The 22,792-nt window shown below is 31.4% G+C and overlaps 2 protein-coding genes across 2 annotated transcripts; both read left to right on the top strand.

Moving 5' to 3' along the window:
- The first annotated feature begins 8,212 nt into the window (after positions 1-8,212).
- On the top strand, positions 8,213-12,568 carry LOC7484686 (uncharacterized). The gene is made up of 6 exons (XM_002309203.4): positions 8,213-8,696; positions 8,820-8,905; positions 8,990-9,136; positions 10,648-10,771; positions 11,746-12,032; positions 12,222-12,568. Exons 1-6 carry the CDS (start codon positions 8,483-8,485, stop codon positions 12,312-12,314), a joined length of 951 nt encoding a protein of 316 aa, XP_002309239.2. The 5' UTR covers positions 8,213-8,482; the 3' UTR covers positions 12,315-12,568.
- Positions 12,569-12,613: 45 nt separating this feature from the next.
- Positions 12,614-17,963, top strand: LOC7497637 (boron transporter 4). Its single transcript, XM_052454166.1, has 15 exons — positions 12,614-12,784; positions 12,990-13,285; positions 13,371-13,479; positions 13,599-13,681; positions 13,788-13,980; positions 14,103-14,241; positions 14,335-14,500; positions 14,584-14,750; positions 14,945-15,118; positions 15,223-15,318; positions 15,405-15,521; positions 15,708-16,024; positions 16,189-16,468; positions 17,034-17,162; positions 17,518-17,963. The coding sequence occupies exons 3-15, from the start codon at positions 13,373-13,375 to the stop codon at positions 17,551-17,553; spliced, it is 2,004 nt and encodes a 667-aa protein (XP_052310126.1). The 5' UTR covers positions 12,614-12,784; positions 12,990-13,285; positions 13,371-13,372; the 3' UTR covers positions 17,554-17,963.
- Positions 17,964-22,792: the final 4,829 nt, after the last annotated feature.

The following is a 22,792-nucleotide window of genomic DNA, read 5'->3' as shown; positions in this document are numbered from 1 at the left end:
GGGTCAAAGAAGTTGAGAGTGGTTGAGATTGCTTTTTAAAGTGTTTTTCACTCAGAAATGTATCAAAATAATTATTTTATATTTTTTAAAAATTATTTAATTTTGATATCAACATATCAAAATGATCTAAAAACACCAAAAAAATATTAATTTGAAGTAAAGAAAAAAATAAAATAAAAATAATTTTTTTTAAAAGCGCTTTTGAAATGCAAAAATAAACAAGGAAAGGGGAACTAGGCTTTGGATCCGTGTTTTCTTATGGGCCGGATCAAAAACCAATTATTGTATAAAAAATATAAGTATTGTTATTTATTTTTTTTGCATACGATGATAAATATTTGATATGATGATTAACAAACTTGACTATTATATTAGATCAAATTAATCGATCATTATATACGTTAATAACTAAATAAAAAAGTCAGCGTGACTTGTTCGACCTAGTGGGCTAAGAGCAAACTAGTCACCCTGTTCAAATAAAATTATAAAGTTGTTATAATTATGATATTCATATTACATCAAAGCATTGTTTCTAAAAGTTCTTGGTTAATGTTCTATTAAGACTGGATATTAATTAGAGTTGTTGAGACCGATACATATTATATTCTTTTTTTTTATGAAAGAAAGCATTTGCTCTCATAAACTAAGGTATGAGGGGTACTTGAAACTAATATGTAGGTGCTTGTCAGATTATATGTACAGTTAATTAACCCGCAAGAGATTTTCATATGAAAAGATCATTTTATGTCTATAGAAAGATTCACGTGGTAGTTTTGTAAGTGATTCTTAGACTTGGGCCATGTTTGTTTTCAGGAAAATACTTTCTTGGAAACCATTTTCCTCACTTTCCCATGTTTGGTAAACACATGGAAAGTTAGTTAAAGGAAATTAAATTATGGTCAAAGGAATAGCTAAACTTTAATAGCTGGAAAGTGTTTTTCTCTTTTTATTCTTGGAAAACACTTTCCTTTTTTACTTACGGACAATGAAAAAAATCTCTCCCTCTTTTTCTCTCTTATTAATTAGTTTACTAGAATTGATCTCTTCAAAAAATCACTTTGCGTGGCTGTAAATCTCCCTTTCTCAAATCTCTTTATTGGAACAAAAGATCATCTTATTTCAGGTAATTATTTTCCTCAAATATTTCTTTATTATCTGTCTTTTTTTTTCCTGTTCTTTATTTGGATTTTTAATTGTGATTGTGGCATAAATCTTGTTAGCTTGTTAATTTTTGGGAAAAAATCAGAACAATTCCATGCTTTGTTTTGTATAGGATCTTAGATCTTGCTTGTTAATGTGCTTGTTGATTCAATCTTTAGCTTTTCTCTATTTTGGTTTCTCAGATTTCCCACAACACTCGCATACACTTCTTTCGATCTCATCGCCACATTTCTCTACAAAACTCCACCACACTTTTTCAATCTTTCTGTCAATAGAATTCAAAACTCAATAACTTAGGACATCATTCTTTGTTGGGTATTGCTCTGAGAAGAGAGAGTGTGGCTTCTATCTCTGTTCCATGCCCCAATACTGTCTTGGTTGCTGCTGGTGCGGGATCTAACGCTCAAAATCCACTATCAAAGCATAGGATCTCTTTTCCTCGACCACCCAATTCCAATTAGAACCCGTCTCTCTCTTTCGGATCCATAGTATCTGGTTTTGAGGTCAGTTCATCTTGTAGTAATTTGGTAGTTCTCTCTATATCTTCATCATTTGGTTGCCCATTATAAAGTTTTTGAGTAAGACATGAATTATTCGCTGTCTCATTTCTTTTCTTTATCTATGTGTTAAGCATGAATCTTTGATATTTTATATTGATGCAGTGAAAAATACATATGGCCCTAACAATTTGTTTTGGGGTTAACGTATTCTTAAGGAAGGTTGTCTATTTTGTTTTTCTTTTCCTTCTATATGGTTTGATAGCTGACTGTGATCATAGCAAAAGACAACAGTGTTTCAGATTTTTAAATTAAAATTTCAATTATAGATTCATCATTTGCGTTTTTGATATGAATAATACCTGGAAACAAACAAGGCTTAGATGCTTATTATTCATATTCCCAGTGCTGATTGTTCATATTCCCAGTGCTGATCATATTCCCAGTGCTTATTGTTCATAACTTGTATGAGTTCTATGATTAGGAATTTTGGTACTAGCAAACAGAATTATATTAGTGAAAGATCTGTTCTTTTTAGCATTTCTCTCTTTAAGTTTCCATGTTTTGCTAATAAAATTCAATTTTTTTTTAGAAAATGAAACTTGTAAAGAAAGATGACTAGCTTGTTGTATTAGAGAAAATGTGTGTTTTGAGGTCAAATTTATTAGAGCATCAAACATGTTGTGATCTAAAGGATTTGAGTTGTGTTTTTGAGGACCGACAGTATGAAAAGCTCATCATGTTTTAAAATGCGCCTCATGTGCTAGCTTTGTGATGGTGTTATTTAGGAAACAGTTGGTATACCATGTATTCATATGATATCATAGAATGGCTGACATTTTGGTGACTTTAACTTCTTTTTTTTGTGAATGAATGTTCTATAGCAATCGGTGAAATATTGCAAATGTATAACAACTGTATGGACAAGTGTATCCCTAGTTCCTCTCACATTTTCTTCAAGTGTAACTTATACTACAGAACTGAGCAATAATAAAATTTGCAAACCTGTGTCAAACATGAACTGCAATGCTGAACTGTAATTAGGCAATGATTAATTTAAACAAAATCGTTTGTGTTTTTAATATGAGTAATACCTGGAAACAAACAAGGCTTAGATGTTTATTGTTCATATTCCCATTACTTATTGTTAAAAGTGAAGCTCTTTCACTAGTATACATCAGTGCTTGATACCACAGATTGAACTGAACATGACATGTAGAATTACAAGTATTTCTAGTTATCCAAATATATTGATTGTATCAGTTTGATAACAATTTCTTATATTGATTGTGTAAGTTTTTGATATGCTTTTTGAATGTTTATTTCTCCAAACTTTTTAGGTTTCATTATCAGAAAACTTCACTTTCTTATTATAGATAGTAAGATTATTCATGTAACATGAATGGGAGCAGCTGTAACTGTCATAGCTGCAGGAGTAGCTATTATTGAACGAGAAAGAAATAGAATTTATATACCAAGAGAACCACGTATAAATGCAATTGCTCAACAAGAATTCTATATTGATAGCATTTTGAATCGAGGTGATAGACATTGCATCGAACAAATTCGTATGAAACCAGTTGTGTTATATAATTTGTGTGATGTTCTCACAAGTTGTGACCTATTACGATCAACTCAAAATGTGTCTACTAAGGAGCAAGTAATTGTGTTCTTACAAATTATAGGTTAAAACCAAAGATTTTGTTTTATTAGTGGTATATATTATAGGTTTGTTGAAACTATCCATCATTACTTTAGAATTGTATTAAAAGCAGTTCTTAAGTTATACAAACACCTTATCAAAGACCCAGGGGATACAGTTCCCGCGAAGATAATGAATAATAGCAGATTCTATCCTTATTTTAAGGTATGAGAACAATATCAATATTTTTATACATTAATTAATTACATCTAGAAGAAAAGGTTATAAATTATTTTTTTAATGTTTATATAGGATTATGTGGGAGCAATTGATGGTACCCATGTTCCTGTTGAAATTCAAGGAAAGTTTTGAGGTCGAAAAGAGGGAACAACACAAAATGTTTTAGCAGCTATAACTTTTGATTTGAAGTTTATATATGTTTTAGTTGGATGGGAAGGAAGTGCACACGATTCCTGGGTTTTAGGTGATGCACTATCAAGACCTAGTGGATTAAAAATTCCAGAAGGAATAAATTAAATATTTATAATATGCAATAAACATGTAAATTGTCTAATTAGATAAAGATAATAATAGGTTTTATTTTTTATTTGTAGGGAAATATTATCTTTGTGATGCTGGTTATGATATTCGAAATCATTACTCCTTTTTGTGGAGTTCGATACCACTTGAATGAGTTTACAGAACATTCACCAGAAAATGAAAAGGAGTTATTTAATCTTCGACACTCTTCATTACGAACCGCTATTGAGTGAGGGTTTGATATTTTGAAGAGTCGTTTTAGATCAATTGATGGAAAACCTTTTTGGTCACACAAGTGAATATTGTGCTTGCATGCTGTATTATTCATAATCACATAATGGGAGTTGATCCTTATGACTTTCTTATGGAAGAAATATGTTCGGAAAATGAACCAATTAGAAGAACAATCAGCTTAAGCCAACGGGAGGAGAGGGAAGAGAATAGGGAGTGGATAACAAAAAAGAGAAATGATTGCATCAACCATGTGAAATGATTATAACACTCAAAGAAACTAGTAATTGAGTGTTAATTATATGTGTTTGTTTTTATTATGTCTTTCTTGAGTTTGTATTGTCTTTGTTATATATTTGGATTGTTTGTTGACTTTATTATAATTTATTACGTATTTCATGTGTTCTTTTTTAAATAGTAGTTGTATTTTTTTGTATAAAATTACTTCAATCTAAATATTGTATAATTTTGTTTTGTATAAATTTGTGATTTGTTTTTGTAGAAATGAGTACCACGAAGAATGAAAAATGCAAAGGTAAGCACTTCACATGGTCTAAGCCTATGTCTAACATGCTACTTGAGATATTAGTCGAAGAGGCACTTAAAGGAAACAAGTCTTCTTCCACCTTTAAAGCAGAATCTTTTGTAAAGGTAGCTACATAAATTAGTCAAAAGTTCAACGTGCAATACGAGCCTAAGCATGTGGACAATCATCTCAAAACTGTGAAAAAGAATGGGGAATAATAACCCAACTTAAAAATAAAAGTGGTTTTGGTTGGGATGATTGTTTAAAGATGATTACGATTTCAGAAGATGTATATAATGAAGAAGTAAATGTATGATAAATAGTATATTCTATGTAATTTTTACATTTACTTTTGTTTCCAAAACTTTATACAAGGAACTGAAAATTGTATATTCTAATCTTTATGAACAGGCATATCCCAATCATGACAAGTATCTCAACAAAAAACTTGATATGTATGAAGCAATGATAATTGTTGTTGGAAAAGACATGGCAACCGAAAATTATGCCAAATCATATGCTGATATCAACCTAGAAGAGAACACTGAAGTGCAATCTATTTCAATTGAAAATGAAGGGGAATATGAAGAAACTTCAAAAGGTAAAGAGACATCTTCCTCTAGTGCACAAAAGAGGCAACATAAGAAGAGAAATTGAATGTATGAAGATGATAGTGTTGAAAAGTTGTCTAAAAAGATTGGAGATGTAACGTTTGCGATTCAAAACCTAAGCAAAAATCAACTTGATGTTAATGACCTATATACAAAAGTGATGAAAATTGAAGGCTTTGAGGAGATCGCTCTTGGTGATGCTTTTGATCACTTGGTCCAAAATGAAATGTTGGCAAAAGCATTTATGGTAAAAAATTCTAATTTGAGAAAAATTTGGGTTCAAAATTTTGTGAACCAATACTATTATAGGCCTGATTGCTAAGATGATTTTACTATGACAAGAAAATCTATGTGTGTTATTTGACAAGTATGTTTACATGTTTTATTTGGTCTAGTATGTTTATGATTGTTAATTTGAACTAATATGTATATGTATGACATCAAAAATTAATATTTATGCATGACAATGTTTGATGTAAGATGTGTATATTTATTTCCTAATGCTTAATTGATATATATTAAATGGATAATTTTCCATAGATTTTTTTTAAAAAAAAAATCTTTATCCAAAAAACTCATCAAAATATTTTTGTATCTATTTATCTCTAAAACAAAATATACATACCAAAAAAAAACCCAAATATCTAACTCTTACTTAATACCATTAACTAATTTGGCTTTCTTAATATTGCCAGAAAATTATTTTGAGCGTTTACAAATGAAAAAATATATTAATATGTTTTGCTTAAGAAATATTTCACAAGGTTATATATCTATAATATTATATTTAAAATATTTATATTACATATATAGTTATATTTTATAAAATAATCTATATATAAATATATGATATAATAAAAAACAATTCATCATTATACTTTTTAAATCTTATTTTTTTTATTGTAAGTGATTAAATATTTATATTAAATATTCTATATATGTTAGATAAACTTTTTTAAAAATAAAATATTAAAACATTAATAAGTTATTTTCTAACTCATTTTCCAATGACATAACCAAATACTGGAAAGTGTTTTCCAACTTAATTTTTCATTACACTACCAAACATCAGAAAATAATTCACTTTCCCGGAATTCATTTTCCAAAAAGAAACTACTTTCCAGCAAACAAATGGGGCCTTGAGATCACTAAATTATAAGAATGTTATACTTTGATCCTGACCATACGTTGTCCTAATCAATGGTAACATGCGGGCATATATTGGATATAACATGGACTATATGAAGATATTTGAGTAATCACGGGATGATTCACCACCCTATATGAATTAGAAAAAATGATTTATCTATTTTCAAATAGTATTGATTGTGAAATCTTTGGCTAAGGTGAAATGAATTCTGAAAAGAGTTTCAAAATCTTATTTAAATAATCAATGACTATAATGTTTAGAACTAACATGATTTGACAAAGCAAACATATTCTATGCTATAATATCTAATTCAGAACATTCTTGATAAAGAGATAATAATTAAACTGAGAAACTAGTCACTAAAAGACTATGTCAAACCACTTATAACTTTTCTAATATTTGGAGAATCAAGACAGATTACTAGATATTGAACTTAATCTTCAAATATAAATCAATCAATTATTGAATTAATAATAAATTAAATTATTTAATTTATATAATCTTACTTTATTTAGGATTATGATTAATATTTGAGTCATCTTGTTAGGAGCATAATGGATCACATATATAAGAACTATTGGTCAAAAATTAAAATGGGATAATTAATCAAGTATGACTTGATTGTAAATAAATTTTAGAAATTTTGGACTAGAATGTAATTAATATATGGTATTGCAATTCTAGAGCTAAAAAAGATTAATTAGGGACTTGATTGAGTAAATTTCTAAAATTATCCTAAAATAATATATGTGATATTATTTAAGGAATAAATTGATATTTTATCTATAAATAGAATGTTATGCCTCTTATTTTTTATGAAAAGAGAACGTGAGAAAAGTACAGTACGTAAACACCTAAACATACAAAAGAAAAGAGCTAATACTCTAAAGTATAACAACTCCTTTATCTTAAAAGGGTTTAAGAGATTTCTTACTAGTGGTTCGTATGGATTTTCGTTAGAGGCTGAACACTTGGACAACATGTTTGCGACAACCCATCCTTGAAGTAAATATTCAAAGCCGAGAAGAATATCTAATCTAGATTTGTCTAATAAAATTATCGGGATTCCTGAAAATTTTTAAATTTACTGTTTTCGCTGAATGTACTTTAAAAAGTGTTTTTCGCTTGGAAATGCGTCAAAATAATTTTTTTTTTTTAAAAAATTATTCTCGACATCGATAAATTAAAATAAAAAAAAAAATATTTCGTTTGAAGCTAAAAAAATTCAAAATCTTTTAAAAGAATAGTTAGATTATAATGTCAAAGAAGGCCTTTGATAGCCGCAAATAAGATGTCTTTTTTTTGTTTTTTCTCCTTTTTGTTTCTGTCTTCCTATTTCTTTTTCTCTAATTTGACTTCTTTTGTAAGTTGTCTTTTTTTTTTTTTTTATCTTTTATGTTTTTGATTTCTTGACTTGATTTTTTAAACTCAAAACTCACTGGTATATTAAAAAATGTTAAAAATTAAAAAATAGCAAATATGTCTAGAAATGTATTTTTTGGATTTTTTTTATTAAAAAGTAAAAAATAAATTAAATTATAATAGAGACATATGTTCTGAGTTAGCTGGACAATGCATGCTTCTAAGATAATAAATAAAAAATAATCATGGACGAGGATAAATACATTTATAATTCTGACGTTAAAACTTTTGTACATTTATAGACTCTTTATTTTAATTCATCCATGCACTTTATTTTTCTTACAAATAACTCATAGAAAGAATTAATTAAGATATATATTTTTTTGTTTTTTTCTTATTTTGTCTCATCTTTTTAGATTAAAACTAGAGAAATAAACTAAAAAAATATTGACAATAAATATATGATAGTATAGGAAAAAATAAACAGATAATATTTATTTTAAATCACCTCAACTCTGATCTTGCCCATGTTTAGGGCTAATTGAAAAGGAAATTCTATTTTCATACATTCAGTACAAGAAGAAAAGATGCATAGATATTTGAGGGGAGGGCCAGTTTCTTAGAGTCTTCTTTGGGGAACACTACAGTTCTGAAAACACCTAAAAAAGAAGAGAAGGGGGAAAAAAAATACATTTGAAACGTTTCAATCAATTTAGCGTTGTTATTATGTTTCAATTTATGAATCTGGGTTAGTTCAGATCAATGCTAGGGTTTGAGTCAATGGAAGGGCCTGAAGTGCAGCAAATAGAATTGCGGAGGAGCCCAGAGAGTCACAGTGATTCTGATCCTCTGCTACCGAACCAGGCTGATAGCGAACCAAGTTCCATTCAAGAAATTAGTATTCTTAACGATGATGATATTGAAAACGGTTCTGTTCCTTGCTGCCGTATCTGTCTCGAAACCGATTGCGAAGAAGGTAACATTTCAAGACTTTTTTTTTAAAATGAAGTTCATGAGTCATGTTTGTTGTTTGTTTGATTTTTAATTTTGTATTATTTTTCTAGGTGATGAAATTCTTAATGTTTAATTATTTTTCTAGGTGATGAATTGATATCTCCATGCATGTGCAAAGGTACCCAGCAGTTTGTTCATCGTTCATGCCTTGATCACTGGCGCTCAGTTAAGGTAAAGTAATTGCTGTACGTGTGTGTTTTTGGGTTTTGGATTTATAATAAAATTTTTTTCTGAATGAAAATCTAATCTAAATAGGAAGGATTTGCTTTCTCTCATTGTACAACTTGTAAAGCTCAATTTCATCTCCGAGTTGCTTTGTTCGAGGACAACTCTTGGCGCAAAATGAAATTCAGACTTTTTGTTACAAGGGATGTTGTCATTGTATTCTTGGCTGTGCAAACTGTGAGTAATCTTACTTTCCTCTTTGTTGGCTAAAATACTTCCATCCTATTCCTATTAATGCACTATAACACTACTTTCTGCAATCTCAAGCCTATTTTCTTCATATATATATTGGAAGGGTCAAAGTAATTTTTCCTTTTTTAACTTTATGTTCGAAGCCCATATATTTCCAAACTATAAATGTTTTCGAGGTCTTGCGTTGCTTCCACATCATTGCATAGGAATCACTTGATTTGTACAACTTTTCCTTTATGGTTATCATAAGCAGTGATGATGACATCTTAATGTACTTTTCCATTATGCTGGAAAACTTGTCTGGAATGACAAAATAATTGATAAGAACTTGTCTGCAACTTTCTTTATGGTTATCATAAGCATGTTGATTTGCCTTTTCAATCCTCTGATTTTCAGTTTCCAGTTGCTGATTTAACTTTTCTAAGCTTCCAGTATTTTGTGTTCTTGTTTCTGCTTCTTCAGATTGCTCTTGACCTTATGTGGCTGTTTGTAAGCTTCAAGTTGTAGTTTTGGCAAAACGGGTTCCTGTGTAGCTTTTTCTACATTATGCACTAGTTTTTCTTGTTCTTGTATTGACCCATGTCGTTGTTGATCTACCTTTGACACTTATGGGTTAAGATTTTCTAGTTGTTGTCTTTGCTTTTTCTGGATGCAGGACAAGTTCTAGGGGACAGTTTGTAGTTGGTTGTTCTAGCTGCAAACATGATTGGGACCTTCATTGCTCCACTTTTTGAATTTGCTGTTTACTCAAATCAGGCTGCATAGTTGTCTGTCTTTGTGTCGTTTCCTTCATTTGCGGATTTTCCATGAGTTGCTAGAGCATTAATAAACCATGAAATCTCATGCAGTAACTTATCCTGCTCATACTCTGTTAAGATGCTTCTATAGGATCTCCCATGATGTGAGAATGTAGTGGAGAGATAGGCTCGGCTGATGCAGGACAAATCTAGGGTAACATTCGTATTTGGCTGTTTATTAGGTTAGGTTGTAGAATTTAGGGCTTTAACCAGCAGAATCTGAGTCAAGCATCTCAAGTTCTTAGGCACATTGAAAAACAGATCTGAAAGTAAAGAAATTGGAAAAAAACAGAAATAAACTTCTAGCCTCGCACTAAAAGTTTTAGTACTCACTCCTAGATTGAAAGCCTTACACTCTCACATAATTTAGCAAAAAGCTTCACTTCATTCAATATATAAATCTGTCATAATCTGATTAAAATGCTACAAGCATATTTATGTGCTTGGGTTATGGCTATTTCTAATTAGACTTGGATTCTTAAATAAGAAACACAAATATTCCTATTTGACTAGTAAAGGAAAAGCTCAATAAGAAATTAAATGTTTCTAATTATTCCTAAATAGCTAGCAAATATCCTCTTTGCAGGAAATTTACTGAAATTACAATCTGCTCTTGCTTAAATCACTAGGCTGCATCATCTATCTACCATTGAAAACCTATATGTTCTATTTTTATGCCTGAGAAAATCTCTCTTTCAGGTCATCGCAGCAATGGGTGGTTTTGCATACCTTATGGACAAAGATGGGACCTTCAGGAATTCATTCAGTGATGGATGGGATCGTATATTGTCCAAGCATCCCATACCATTTTATTATTGCATAGGTAATGATCATGGTTTTTTCATTATTCAACTTGTAATTAATTCCAACTACTTCAGGGGCTGAAGCATAGTTCCGCTGACTTATTGCTCGGATCAAATTCTAATCTGAATCTCTAGTGCTGTCATGTATTGAATTAAAATGCTTTTTAAGCAGCATCAATCAATTTCTGTAATTTGAAAGCATTTATATTTAATTTGATATCCAAGGTTACAAAATGAAATATTGTTGGGAGGACAGATTGTATGAGTAGAAATATACTCTGAGTTAAGAAGTCTGATTGATCTTGCTGCTGAAATTTGATTCTGGTTTTTAAACGTCTGAGTGATCTGAGCTGCATTTTTGTTGTATCTGCTGTTGTGGCATCCTCTTTGTTGCTAAGGTTATATCTTTTTGGTTGATGTGTTACTTTTTGCTTTTGCTTGCTTGGTGGCTGTTTTTGATTTCATCTGCTATGAGTTTAATCTGTATCTGGTATTTGGTTTTTAGGTAGCCAAGCTGTTTGGTTTCTTCTGGGTTTGGCCTTGGTTTGTCGGGCATTTGTTGCTTTCTTTCAGTGCTAGCTATTACTTTCTAACTTATTTATAAGCTTTTGCCTGCCTTTGCCTCCTTAATATGTTGACCTCTGATTTATCAAAAAAGGAGAGGGAGAGGGGTGCAACTGATGGTTGTGGCACTAGGTTCATATGTTGTTTTCTCATTCTGTATCTGGTTGCTTTAGTTGCTGATTTCAGAATGGCATGCTGATCCTTGGCAAAGAACCACCTAAAGTATTTAATATTGTGTAAATTTTGTGATTGTTTTGTCTCACTGGTTTATTGGTGGTGCAGTGTTATTTGCTGTTTTTCTGTATGTTGCAAGGCAAAGCAGAAGGCATCACTTATTTTAACCCTTTTCCCTTAACATCCAGTTCAGCGCAGGATACTGGCTACTACTAAACTATTGCTGTCTGTGCTTTGTGTAAATGAATTGTAACAGGAGTACTGGCTTTCTTTGTGCTTCTTGGGTTTTTTGGCCTCATACTACATTGTTCCTCCTTCAATAGTAATGATCCAAGGATGGCTGGCTGCCAGAACTGCTGTTATGGATGGGGAATTTTGGACTGTTTCCCTGCTTCCATGGAGGCGTGCTTTGCACTGGTTGTAGTTTTTGTCATCATCTTTGCCATTCTTGGAATTGCATATGGCTTCCTTGCTGCCACCATGGCCGTTCAAAAAATTTGGCAGAGACACTACCACATCCTCACTAAGAGGGAGCTTACAAAGGTAAGCTCTGAATCCTTGTTGTTTATTTTTATTTCATTCCTGCTATACATTTGTTGTCTGAACCCAGTGTGGTGAGATCTTAACAGGACTTAGCTTTCTTCTTCTTCTTCGCCCCCCCTCCTTTTTTTAGGGGTTTATTTATTTGCAGTCTAGAATTCAGAAATACTCAACTGCTCTAAAATTTTGTAGGAGTACATAGTGGAGGATCTACATGGCTCGTATACTCCAGCGAAATTGGATTCTGAACATGAAGAATGTCTGAAAATACTAAAGCTTTTATAATGATGAGTAGAGGATATGTACAAGACATGTTGGAATGAGTCTTAATTTATTAGTAGTTACTTGCTACTTTGTGTATTTGGAAAGAAGAAAAAAAAAAGTAAATTATGTAATGTCTTTGTTCCCTAAAAGTTGATCAGAGCAAAGGAAAGAGACATTTGTGCTCTCTTTCAGCCTTTTTCAAAACAATTGACTGACCTGAATTTCACTACTCTGTGTTATATTAATATGCATGCATCCCTGAAAGGATTAAACCACTTGTGACTGGAATCCTGTTGTGTATTTCAAATATGCAATTGGCCTTGTCATTTAAATTTGCTAGTTCAGTCAACAGGATCGATCTGGATTCCCTACATTTATCCGATCCTTGTGACGAGTAAAAAAACAATGAAAAAGAAGGGTTTTTGATAGAGCAGCTGAGGAGTCCACATTATGGGACAGAACAGAGCTGCCGGCCGGCACTTGTGAAGTTGGTAATTCCGTTGTAAATTGTAATTGACAGGATTCATTTATTTTTCATTTAGTTAGACAATAAAGGTATCTTATAACGAGTTTTAAGATACAACTCCTTTTGAATCGTGTACGGGCATCATCATCTCTCACATTCGTCGGATGCTGCATCATGGGCATTTTAGTGGGTGATTGATGATACAACTCCTTTTGAATCTTGTACGACAGCTGTGTTCAGGAAAGGAAAACACAATTTTTATTTTTATCAAATGACAGAAGAAATTAGCATGCTAGCAGCTATTAATTCATCAAAAAGGGTATGTATTGCTGTCCAACGGTAAACCACTGGCAGGGTTGGAATATTAGTTTGAAACCGTTTCTCTCTTAATTTTTATACTATAAGAAGTGTCATCCGCTTTCATTTCCGGTTAGCTAGCTAGGTGTTCTTAGCAATTGATTTCTCCGAACGTCATCAATCACGCCCGGGCTTGGATGCTCATTGCGTCCATTTTTCAAGCCTGTAGGTACGTGTGATAGAACAACATGGGTGGTTTTTCTGGAATTAAATAGTTTCATGCATGAATTAATAAGAGTTGTTTTTTATTCTAGCAATGAAGAACTTGTTCAATTCCCCATTCAAAGGCATCGTTGAAGACTTCAAAAGTAGAAAAGCATGCTACAACCAAGATTGGAGCAATGCATTGTGTTCCGGTCCCAGGTACATACGTTACGTACATGATCATTTTAACAATTTAAACTTCTTTTCTTTTATTTGCTTCTTTTTGCCCCCTACAAATATTGGTTTTGATTGTTTCGATATTTGAATGTTCATGTCAGGATATTGGCTCCAACAACTTATATGTTCTTTGCTTCTGCTCTTCCTGTTATCGCTTTTGGCGAGCAACTTAGCAAAGAAACAGGTTCTTACGTACTTCAAAGAAGTATTTATCTGTGTGTTACGTCTCTACTTGTCACACACACACACACACACACAATCTCCCGAATGATCTTGATTTCTCTCTTCAGATGGAAGCTTGAGCACCGTTCACACGCTGGCTTCTACTGCTATATGTGGTATCATACACTCGTTGTTTGGTGGCCAGCCTTTGTTGATCTTAGGAGTTGCAGAGCCCACTGTAATAATGTATAGTTATTTATACAGTTTCGCAAAAGGAAACAATGCGATTGGGAAAGAGCTCTACTTGGCTTGGGTTGGATGGTAACAAAATCCAACCTCTTGCTGTTCCTGTGTGTTTGTGTGTGTGTATGATCATAAACAATTCAAAATTACATATCTCTATAGTGCTTACACAACATATAAATTAAATTGAATTTGTGTAGGGTGTGTGTCTGGACAGCTCTCCTGCTCTTTCTTCTCGCGATATTCAATGCTTGCACAATTATCAATAGATTTACAAGGGTTGCCGGGGAACTTTTTGGCATGTTGATTGCAGTTCTTTTCATTCAACAAGCTGTGAAGGTATCTTCTCCATCAGGAATTTTAAACGAAATGTATACAGAAACAGCACAAGTACTGCTTCATCTTTTCATAAAATTGTTGTTTCAATTACAGGGTATATTAGGAGAATTCAGAATCCCTGAACATGAAGACCCAAATTTAGAAAAATATAATTTTCAGTGGTTGTATACAAATGGGCTGCTAGGTGTTATATTCACCTTTGGTTTACTATATACTGGTTTAAAAAGCCGAGGGGCAAGATCATGGCAGTACGGCACTGGTTTGTGAAAAGACTCGTGATTCACTTCAATAAGAACATCATGACTTTCATCTACAAAAATCTAATTTTCATCACCAATGCAGGATGGTTTCGGACTCTCATTGCGGACTATGGAGTTCCTTTAATGGTATTAGCATGGGCAGCATTGTCATTTGGTGTACCGGGGAAACTTCCTTCCGGTGTTCCTAGGAGGCTTGAAAGCCCTCTTCCTTGGAACACTGCATCCTTGAAGCATTGGACTGTAATCAAGGTAACGTTATGTAGATGTTTACTTTGAAACCCTTTTGAATCGCCTGTCCAGGAGGCTATTTTCTTCCTTTTGTTTTGGAATGCAAATGTTTGTGTCACTTTTACATTGGTATAAACTGTATTTCTTTTCATATTAATTAATCAATAAATATAATTTTCTCAACTCACAATACACTATCCTCGTTTAAATTTCAGGATATGGCTAAGGTCCCACCAGCATACCTATTTGCTGCCTTCATACCCGCTGTTATGGTCGCTGGTCTTTATTTTTTCGATCATAGTGTCGCTTCACAAATGGCACAACAGAAGAACTTCAATCTCAGGAAACCATCTGCTTACCATTATGACATTTTAGTCCTCGGGGTTTTGGTATATAACCTAAATTCCTTTGCCTTCTCAACATGTATGCAACTCCCCTCATCTCCTAGGTGAATTCATCAGGTTTTAAACGTTTCTTTCATTGAACTATCCAGACTCTGTTCTGTGGATTGATTGGACTCCCTCCATCCAATGGAGTACTCCCACAATCTCCTATGCACACGAAAAGTCTGGCTGTGCTCAGTAAACAGGTTGGTTAGGCAAGTTTGTGCTATGTCCTATGACAAAATGATTTTTTTAACAGTTTCAGTCTCATTATTTTGGAATACGAATTCAGTTGATAAGAAAGAAGATGGTAAAAGGTGCCAAGGAATGCATGAAGCAAAATGCCAGCAACTCAGAAATCTATGGCAAGATGCAGGCTGTGTTTATAGAAATCAACAGAACTCCACTGGTAACTTCACAACTTATGTAAAAAGGGCATCTATATCACTGGTTCCTGGGGCAAACTTCTGTAATCTCATCTTTTTTGGCAGTCAGTTCTTATCATGGCTTTAGTTTAGTATGCAGAAGTAAGAACATGGTTAAAACTTGCTTCAAAATTTTTTTAGCCCTTGATAATGGCATCATTCTGTTGCAGCCTTCAGCAGCTAATGAGTTGAAGGACTTGAAGGATACGGCTATGAAAGATGATGATGGAGGCATTGCCTATGGTAACTTTGATCCTGAAAAACACATTGATGCTCACTTGCCGGTTCAAGTTAATGAGCAAAGGTTTAGCAACCTTTTGCAATCACTTCTCGTGGGAGTATCATTGCTTGCCATGCCCATAATAAAGAAGATACCAACATCAGTGCTATGGGGATATTTTGCTTACATGGCTATTGACAGCCTCCCTGGGAACCAATTCTGGGAAAGAATCTTGCTGCTTTTCGTTACCCCTAGTCGATGTCATAAGTAAGTTGCACTTTTTTAAATTCTTTCCTGTTAGGTCCTTAAATGTTTGGTATGTTGCTTGTGCATACATGGAACTCATGAAAACATTGGTTAGGCAAATAAAATAGGCATTAGATGTAATTTCACATGCTAATATCCTCTCATTTTGAATCTTCTTCGAGCAGGATATTGGAAGCTCCCCATGCTTCATTTGTAGAGAATGTGCCCTTTAGGCATATTTCAATGTTTACGCTTTTCCAATTAGCATACCTTCTCATTTGTTTTGGAGTGACATGGATACCCGTTGCTGGGATATTGTTCCCCTTGCCATTCTTCCTACTTATAAGCATACGTCAGTATGTCCTTCCTAAGCTCTTTCACCCATTTTACCTTCATGAGCTGGATGCGGCTGAGTATGAGGAAATCGAGGGAGCTCCAAGACGCGGGGGTGCAGTCTCATTCAAGGTATGTGGGCTCACTGTCTTAATGAGTGAATTGCACAAGTCTAATTTCCACCTGTAGTTAATTCCTGGAATTCATTATCTTGTGGAAATATTTAGATTTAAGTTACCTTCTTGCTTAGTTTTTTAATTGCAAATATTATTGTTAGCATAAATTGTTTTGGTGATGATCCTTGTTAACTCACATTATTATTCTTTTTTGCAAGTTCAAATACTTTGAAACCTTGAATCGTTTCATATTCTTTTCCCTGAATTCTTCAGCACTATAAAATTGATTTTACAAAAATTGAAAAAAAATTGAAATGTGGTATTTTAAAAATCTTGTCAACATGCACAAAATAAGCTTAATAGTATATTATGTTTTAACAATGATTTCAGTAAACAGAACCATATCTGTCAGTTATCTGCTTCTGAACGTAACTCTAACTCACTGCTTAGTAGTAGACTTTATACTAGCACTTTATGTTGCAGCAATATTTTAGAGGAATTCTGAACTTGAATCTTTGGGAATATTTATTAAGGTCAATTTCTGAGTTACAAAGAACCACCTGTGATGTCCACATTTGCAGGAACGAAATGGTTCGGTTGATGGTATAGATTTAAGTTTATGTGATTCTGAGATACTGGACGAGCTGAGCACCAGGAGAGGAGAGTTGAAGCTTATATCGAAAAGCTTCGGTGATGATAAGATTTTTCAGGTAAGACCATTCAAAATGCAGTACAGCACTATTTAAGATAAACTGTAGCGCAGTGTCGATCTGATTAGAAAAACTTTAAACATTTCTAGAAAGAATAGGATTTTCTACAAGTTGAAAGACAAGATAGATATCTGCGTTTACATGAACATGGGTTTTCTGCCCATAAGAAATCAACTAGAAGTACATTGATCAGAAAAGAATTGTCTAAAAACAGTAACAAAGCATTGCCCATGTAAACAGTCTCCTGAAAGTATAGTTATCTCCAACTTTCTCTATGAAATATGAAATGTTGCACGAGTACTGTAGACAATGTGTTGATTGTTGAAGACTGAGAAAGTGTTTTTGGCTTTTGCAGGTGCATCCTGGCGAGGATTCGGAAGGCGGTCTTTGAAGATTATGAAAAGCAGCTTTCTGTAAGGGATCAAGTTCACCTGGGGAGGGTTTGTGAAGAAACCGTAGCGTGTTAATGCAACTGGATTTGATCTGTGCAATCTCTAAAATAATTATTTTACAGTCTTAAAAAGAATTCTACCTTTAACAGAGAGAGAATAAGTAGAGCAGCAGCTCAATGATTTAAGCCTCTAATCAATTTGGTTATAGTGATCCAAGTCATATGGACTATACTTGTAAATTTGCTGATCCACAGTTTATGAATAAATTCATCAACGGTCAGGAAAACCTACAAATATTATCATCTTAGCTCTAGCTTAAGAAAGTATTGTACAAAAAATACTTTTCTTGCCTTAATTTGGTCTTCAAGAAGCAAAGCCTAGCTGCGATTCTCACAACCGCAGATAATTAAAAATGATACGGTTGCTGGAAGCTTATTTTAGATTAACAATGAAAAGATATGCATTCTGCTGGCAGTCATTCCTTAGCAGGATTAGCTGTTTTTGACGCAGAAGAATAGAGAGAGAGAGAGAGAGAGAGAGAGAGAGAGAGAGAGAGAGAGAGAGAGAGAGAGAGAGAGAGAGATTCTTTAGCTATACACTAGAAACGCAGCCGGCACTACGCTGTGGGGTCAAATTTTTTTTACATAAAAAATATATAAAAAAAATTAAGATCTAAGAATGTTAGGTCTTTTGGTAAATCTATACCTAAGAACATTGAGTTTCTCTACTACGTCTGACCTAGAAATTATATTTATAATATTAATAATAATATTAAACTTGTATGACTCAAGTTTAAGTGAATTTAGTTGTAACATCAAACCCGGAGCCTTAGATATGAGTTTGGCTGCAAGGTCGTGTTATAACAGTGTGATAATTAAAAAAGAAAAAATTTAATATTACAAAATGAAATTAAAAAAAATTAATTGAAAAGGAAAAAAACAATAAAGCAAAGCATTATTCCGATAAATAGAGCTTTGAAATGAGGGGTAGAGTAAAATCCTCTCATGAGATCACAATAATCTAATGAACAATAAACAAAACAAATCATAAAGTTTAATTCTTAATCAAATCGATTTTAAAAGATGAAATTCAAAGAAAAAGAAAAAAAAATCTGAATCAACTGGTTTAACCCGTCAAACTTGAGATTCGTGTCATGAAATTTGAAGAAAAAAGGTTGATGCCTTTTAGTTATAGTTAATTACAATATTTAAAGATGAAATTTGAAGAAAAAAACCAATGAAGAAAAAGAAAAAAATTCTGAATTAACTGGGTTGACCCACCAAATTAGGTTACAAAGAAAAAAAAAGCTTATATGAAGAAAAAAACTAATGAAGAAATAGAAAAAAAAAATCTGAATTAACTGGGTTAACCCTTCAAACTAGGTTAACCAGTCAAACCTGGGATTCGTGTCATGAAAGTTTGATAACTGAATAAGAAAAAAGATTTTACGGGTTAACCCAGAATTAGCCGGGTTAACCCGTCAAACCCGGGATCCGTGTCATGAAAGTTTGATAACTGAATAGGAAAAAAGATTTTACGGGTTAACCCAGAATTAGAAAAAAATTTAACATTAACAAACTAAATTAAACGAAAAAATTAATAAAAAAAAAAACCAGAAAAAAAAATCTGGGTTAACCCGTCAAACCTGGAATCTGTGTCATGAAAGTTTGATATCTAAATAAAAAAAATTCAACATTAACAAACTAAAAAAAAAATTCATTAAAAAGAAACAAAGAAAAAAAAATTGCCCAACCTTTTCACCGTGGGTTAATTATAATATTAAAAGATGAAATTAGAAGAAAAAAACCAATGAAGAAAAAGAAAAAAAATCTGAATCAACTGGGTTAACCCACCAAATCAGGTTAACCCGTCAAACCTGGGATTCGTGTCATGAGAGTATGATAACTAAATAAAAAAATCAATATTAATGAACTAAATTAAACAAAAAAAAAGATTAATTAAAAAGAAAAAAACGAAGGAAAAAAACCTACAGGAACAAAAAAACTAATGAAGAAAAACAAATCTGAATTAACTGGGTTAATCCGTCAAACCTGAGATCCGTGTTATAAAAGTTTGATAACTAAATAGAAAAAAATTTAATATTAACAAACTAAATTTAAAAAAAATAATTAAAAATAAAAAAAAGAAAAAAGAAAAAAAAATACTAAACAAAAAAAAGATTATATTAAAAGAAAAAAACAAAGAAAGAAAAGCCTAAATGAAGAAAAAAACTAATGAAGAAAAAGAAAAAAAATCTGAATTAACTGGGTTAACCCGTCAAACCTGAGATTCGTGTCATGAAAGTTTGATAACTGAATAGGAAAAAAAAATTACGGGTTAACCCAGAATTAGCCGGGTTAACCCGTCAAACCTGAAATCCGTGTCATGAAAGTTCGATAACTAAATAGAAAAAAAATTAACATTAACAAATTAAATTAAACAAAAAAATTAATTAAAAAGAAAAACCAGAAAAAAAAAATTCAGGTTAACCCGTCAAACCCGGAATCCTTGCCATGAAAGTTTACTAACTAAATAAAAAAAAATTAACATTAAAAAAATTAAACAAAAAAAATATTCATTAAAAAAACAAAGAAAAGAAAAAAAAAACAGCTTTAAAAAAACAAAGAAAAAAGGAAGAAAAAAAACAGCTTTAAAAAACAAAACAAAACGCAAAAAAAAAAAAACCTCAGCCTTTTCACTGTTGACTGCACTGTGCAGTCCACAGTAAAAGACTGAGCAGTTTTAGTATATGTTATGATTAACCCGTCAAACCCGGAATCCGTGCCATGAAAGTTTAATAACTAAATAGAAAAAAATTTAACATTAAAAAAATTAAACAAATAAAATATTCATTAAAAAAAAACAAAGAAAAGAAAAACAAAAAAAAAACAGCTTTAAAAAAACAAAGAAAAAAGGAAAAAAAAAACAGCTTTAAAAAAAAAAGCAAAACGCAAAAAAAAAAAAAAAAACTCAGCCTTTTTACTATGGACTACACTTGCAGTCCACAGTAAAAGACTGAGCAGTTTTAGTATATGTTATGATTAACCCGTCAAACCTGGAATCCGTGCCATGAATAACTAAATAGAAAAAAATTAAACATTAAAAAAAAATTAAACAAAAAAATATTCATTAAAAAAAACAAAAAAAACAGCTTTAAAAAACAAAGAAAAAAGAAAAAAAAAACAGTTTTTTTAAAAAAAAAAACCTCAGCCTTTTTTACTGTGGACTGCACTGTGTAGTCCACAGTAAAACACTAATGCGTTTTAGTATATGATACAATTTAAAGATAATTAGATTTGTTGCTCGTGCTAGGTGGGATATGCAAAGAATTTTTCCAACTTAAAAAAAGAATGCTAAGGGAAAAAAAACAATTTGAGTCATTGGTTTAATTAGTAATTTAAGTAATATGATTTTAAAAATACAACAATAATAAATAAACAATAAAATAACAACAAAATGATCCCGATGAGAGCCAACCCAAATTATAAAACAACTTAATGTTGAAGAAGAATATGAAAAAAATTAAAAAAAAAACAACAAAAAACCCCATTTAAACAAGTTTAACTTGCAAATTTCACGAGCATGGATATAAGATTGAGATAATTTCATAAAAAAAAAACACAGGAAAAAATATTTGAAGGCCAATTCTTAATAAATCAAATGAGAACATTATAACTCCATAAAAAAAAATGAAAAGAAAAAAGATGAAGCTCAATCTTTAAGAAATAAAATGTTGAAGGAGAAAACTTTAGAAAAAAAGTATAATATAAACAAGGTTGAAAAAACTCAATCCAAGCCCACCTAGGTCAATATGCAAAATCGTTGACCCAATCATGATACCAGAGTAATTGCGTTTGAAAGCAAATTGAGTAAAATCATGAAGATCAATTATCGAACAACTTAATGTTGAAAAAATAAAAATGAAAAAAGAAATTTAATTTAAAAATTAAAGGAAAAAATATGAGTCAACTCAAGTTAACCTGCAAACCTTGTGACCATGAAAATCATGAAATCCTTGAATCGGGTACAATCAATAAGCTTAATTCTCAACTAATTTAATTTTAAACTATAAAATCATAAAAAAAATCAATTTAAAAAACTTGTCAAAGGAAAAAAAATAATAAAAAGAATGAGGATCAAATTTGATAGAGAAAAAACTAATGGGGGATAAAATTGTCAAAAAAAAAACCTAAAAATTATCATGATAACCTAATATAAAAGAAATGAAAAAAAATATTGGAAGATTAATTTCTAATAAATCAGATTTTAAATGATGAAATTAAAATAGTTCAATTCAATTTAAAAACAGGACCAAAAAAATATCAAACCGTGTTAACCTTTGAAACTAGTAGCTTTGGTTATTAACCTAAAACTAACCCTATAACAACAAAAAAAATCTGAGTGAACCCGCAAATCCCGTGACCATTGACATATGATCGGGGGATAATCCAAAAGAAAGGAAAGAAAAAAAAATAGAAAAAAAAATTTTAAATAAATTAAATGTTAAAGGATAAAATTGAAATAAATCAATTTAAAAAATAAAAAAAAGAGTCAATCCACATTAACATTTGAAACCAATGACTTTGGTTATGAATTCGAGACTAATCCCATAAAAAACAAACCTTAAAAAAGAAAAAAAGAAAAAATCTAAAAAAAAAGTAAAAAAAAAAAGCTTTAAAATGGAAAAAAAACCAAGTCAACTCGAGTAAAGCTTCTAAACCCATTCTAATATCTAAAACTCGCAACCCGTGAAATCTTTTAACCGAGTTCAATCAAAAAGTTTAATTCTCAATAAATTTAATTTTGAATGATGAAATAGTGAAACAAATATCAATTTAGGAAACTTACCGAAGGAAAAAAAAGATATCAATAAAAAGAATAAGAATCAAATTTGAAAGGAAAAAACTCATAGAGGATGAAATTGTAAGAAACAAAACCTCAAAAATGACTCCAAACAAAATAAATATCAATCAAAAGAATAAATATCAAATTTGAAAGATAGAAAAATAAAAGGGGGTGAAAATGGAAAAATAATTTGTAATTTTTTAGCTTATTAAAAAAGTATTAATCAAAAGAATGAGGTATCAAATATGAAAAATTAAAAAATAAAAGGGGGTGAGATTGAAAAAATAATTTTAATTTCATGGCTTATTCAAAATAAATAAACAGTAATAAAAAGGACAAAGACCAAATGCAAAGGAAAAAATATTGAAGGGGCTAGTCTAAACTTTTAAAGGG

Source organism: Populus trichocarpa, chromosome 6 (genome assembly GCF_000002775.5).
Source record: "Populus trichocarpa isolate Nisqually-1 chromosome 6, P.trichocarpa_v4.1, whole genome shotgun sequence".
Taxonomy (NCBI): domain Eukaryota; kingdom Viridiplantae; phylum Streptophyta; class Magnoliopsida; order Malpighiales; family Salicaceae; genus Populus; species Populus trichocarpa.
This window is presented reverse-complemented; position numbering and strand designations above follow the sequence as displayed.

Bases quoted from the DNA above. Each gene is read 5' to 3' on its own strand.
- LOC7484686 (XM_002309203.4), top strand. From the start codon at position 8,483: ATGCTAGGGTTTGAGTCAATGGAAGGGCCTGAAGTGCAGCAAATAGAA. The intron at 8,697-8,819 runs GTAACATTTCAA...TTATTTTTCTAG, and splicing joins CGAAACCGATTGCGAAGAAG to GTGATGAATTGATATCTCCA. The intron at 9,137-10,647 runs GTGAGTAATCTT...TCTCTCTTTCAG, and splicing joins TATTCTTGGCTGTGCAAACT to GTCATCGCAGCAATGGGTGG.
- LOC7497637 (XM_052454166.1), top strand. From the start codon at position 13,373: ATGAAGAACTTGTTCAATTCCCCATTCAAAGGCATCGTTGAAGACTTC. The intron at 13,981-14,102 runs GTAACAAAATCC...GAATTTGTGTAG, and splicing joins TACTTGGCTTGGGTTGGATG to GGTGTGTGTCTGGACAGCTC. The intron at 15,319-15,404 runs GTTGGTTAGGCA...ATACGAATTCAG, and splicing joins TGGCTGTGCTCAGTAAACAG to TTGATAAGAAAGAAGATGGT.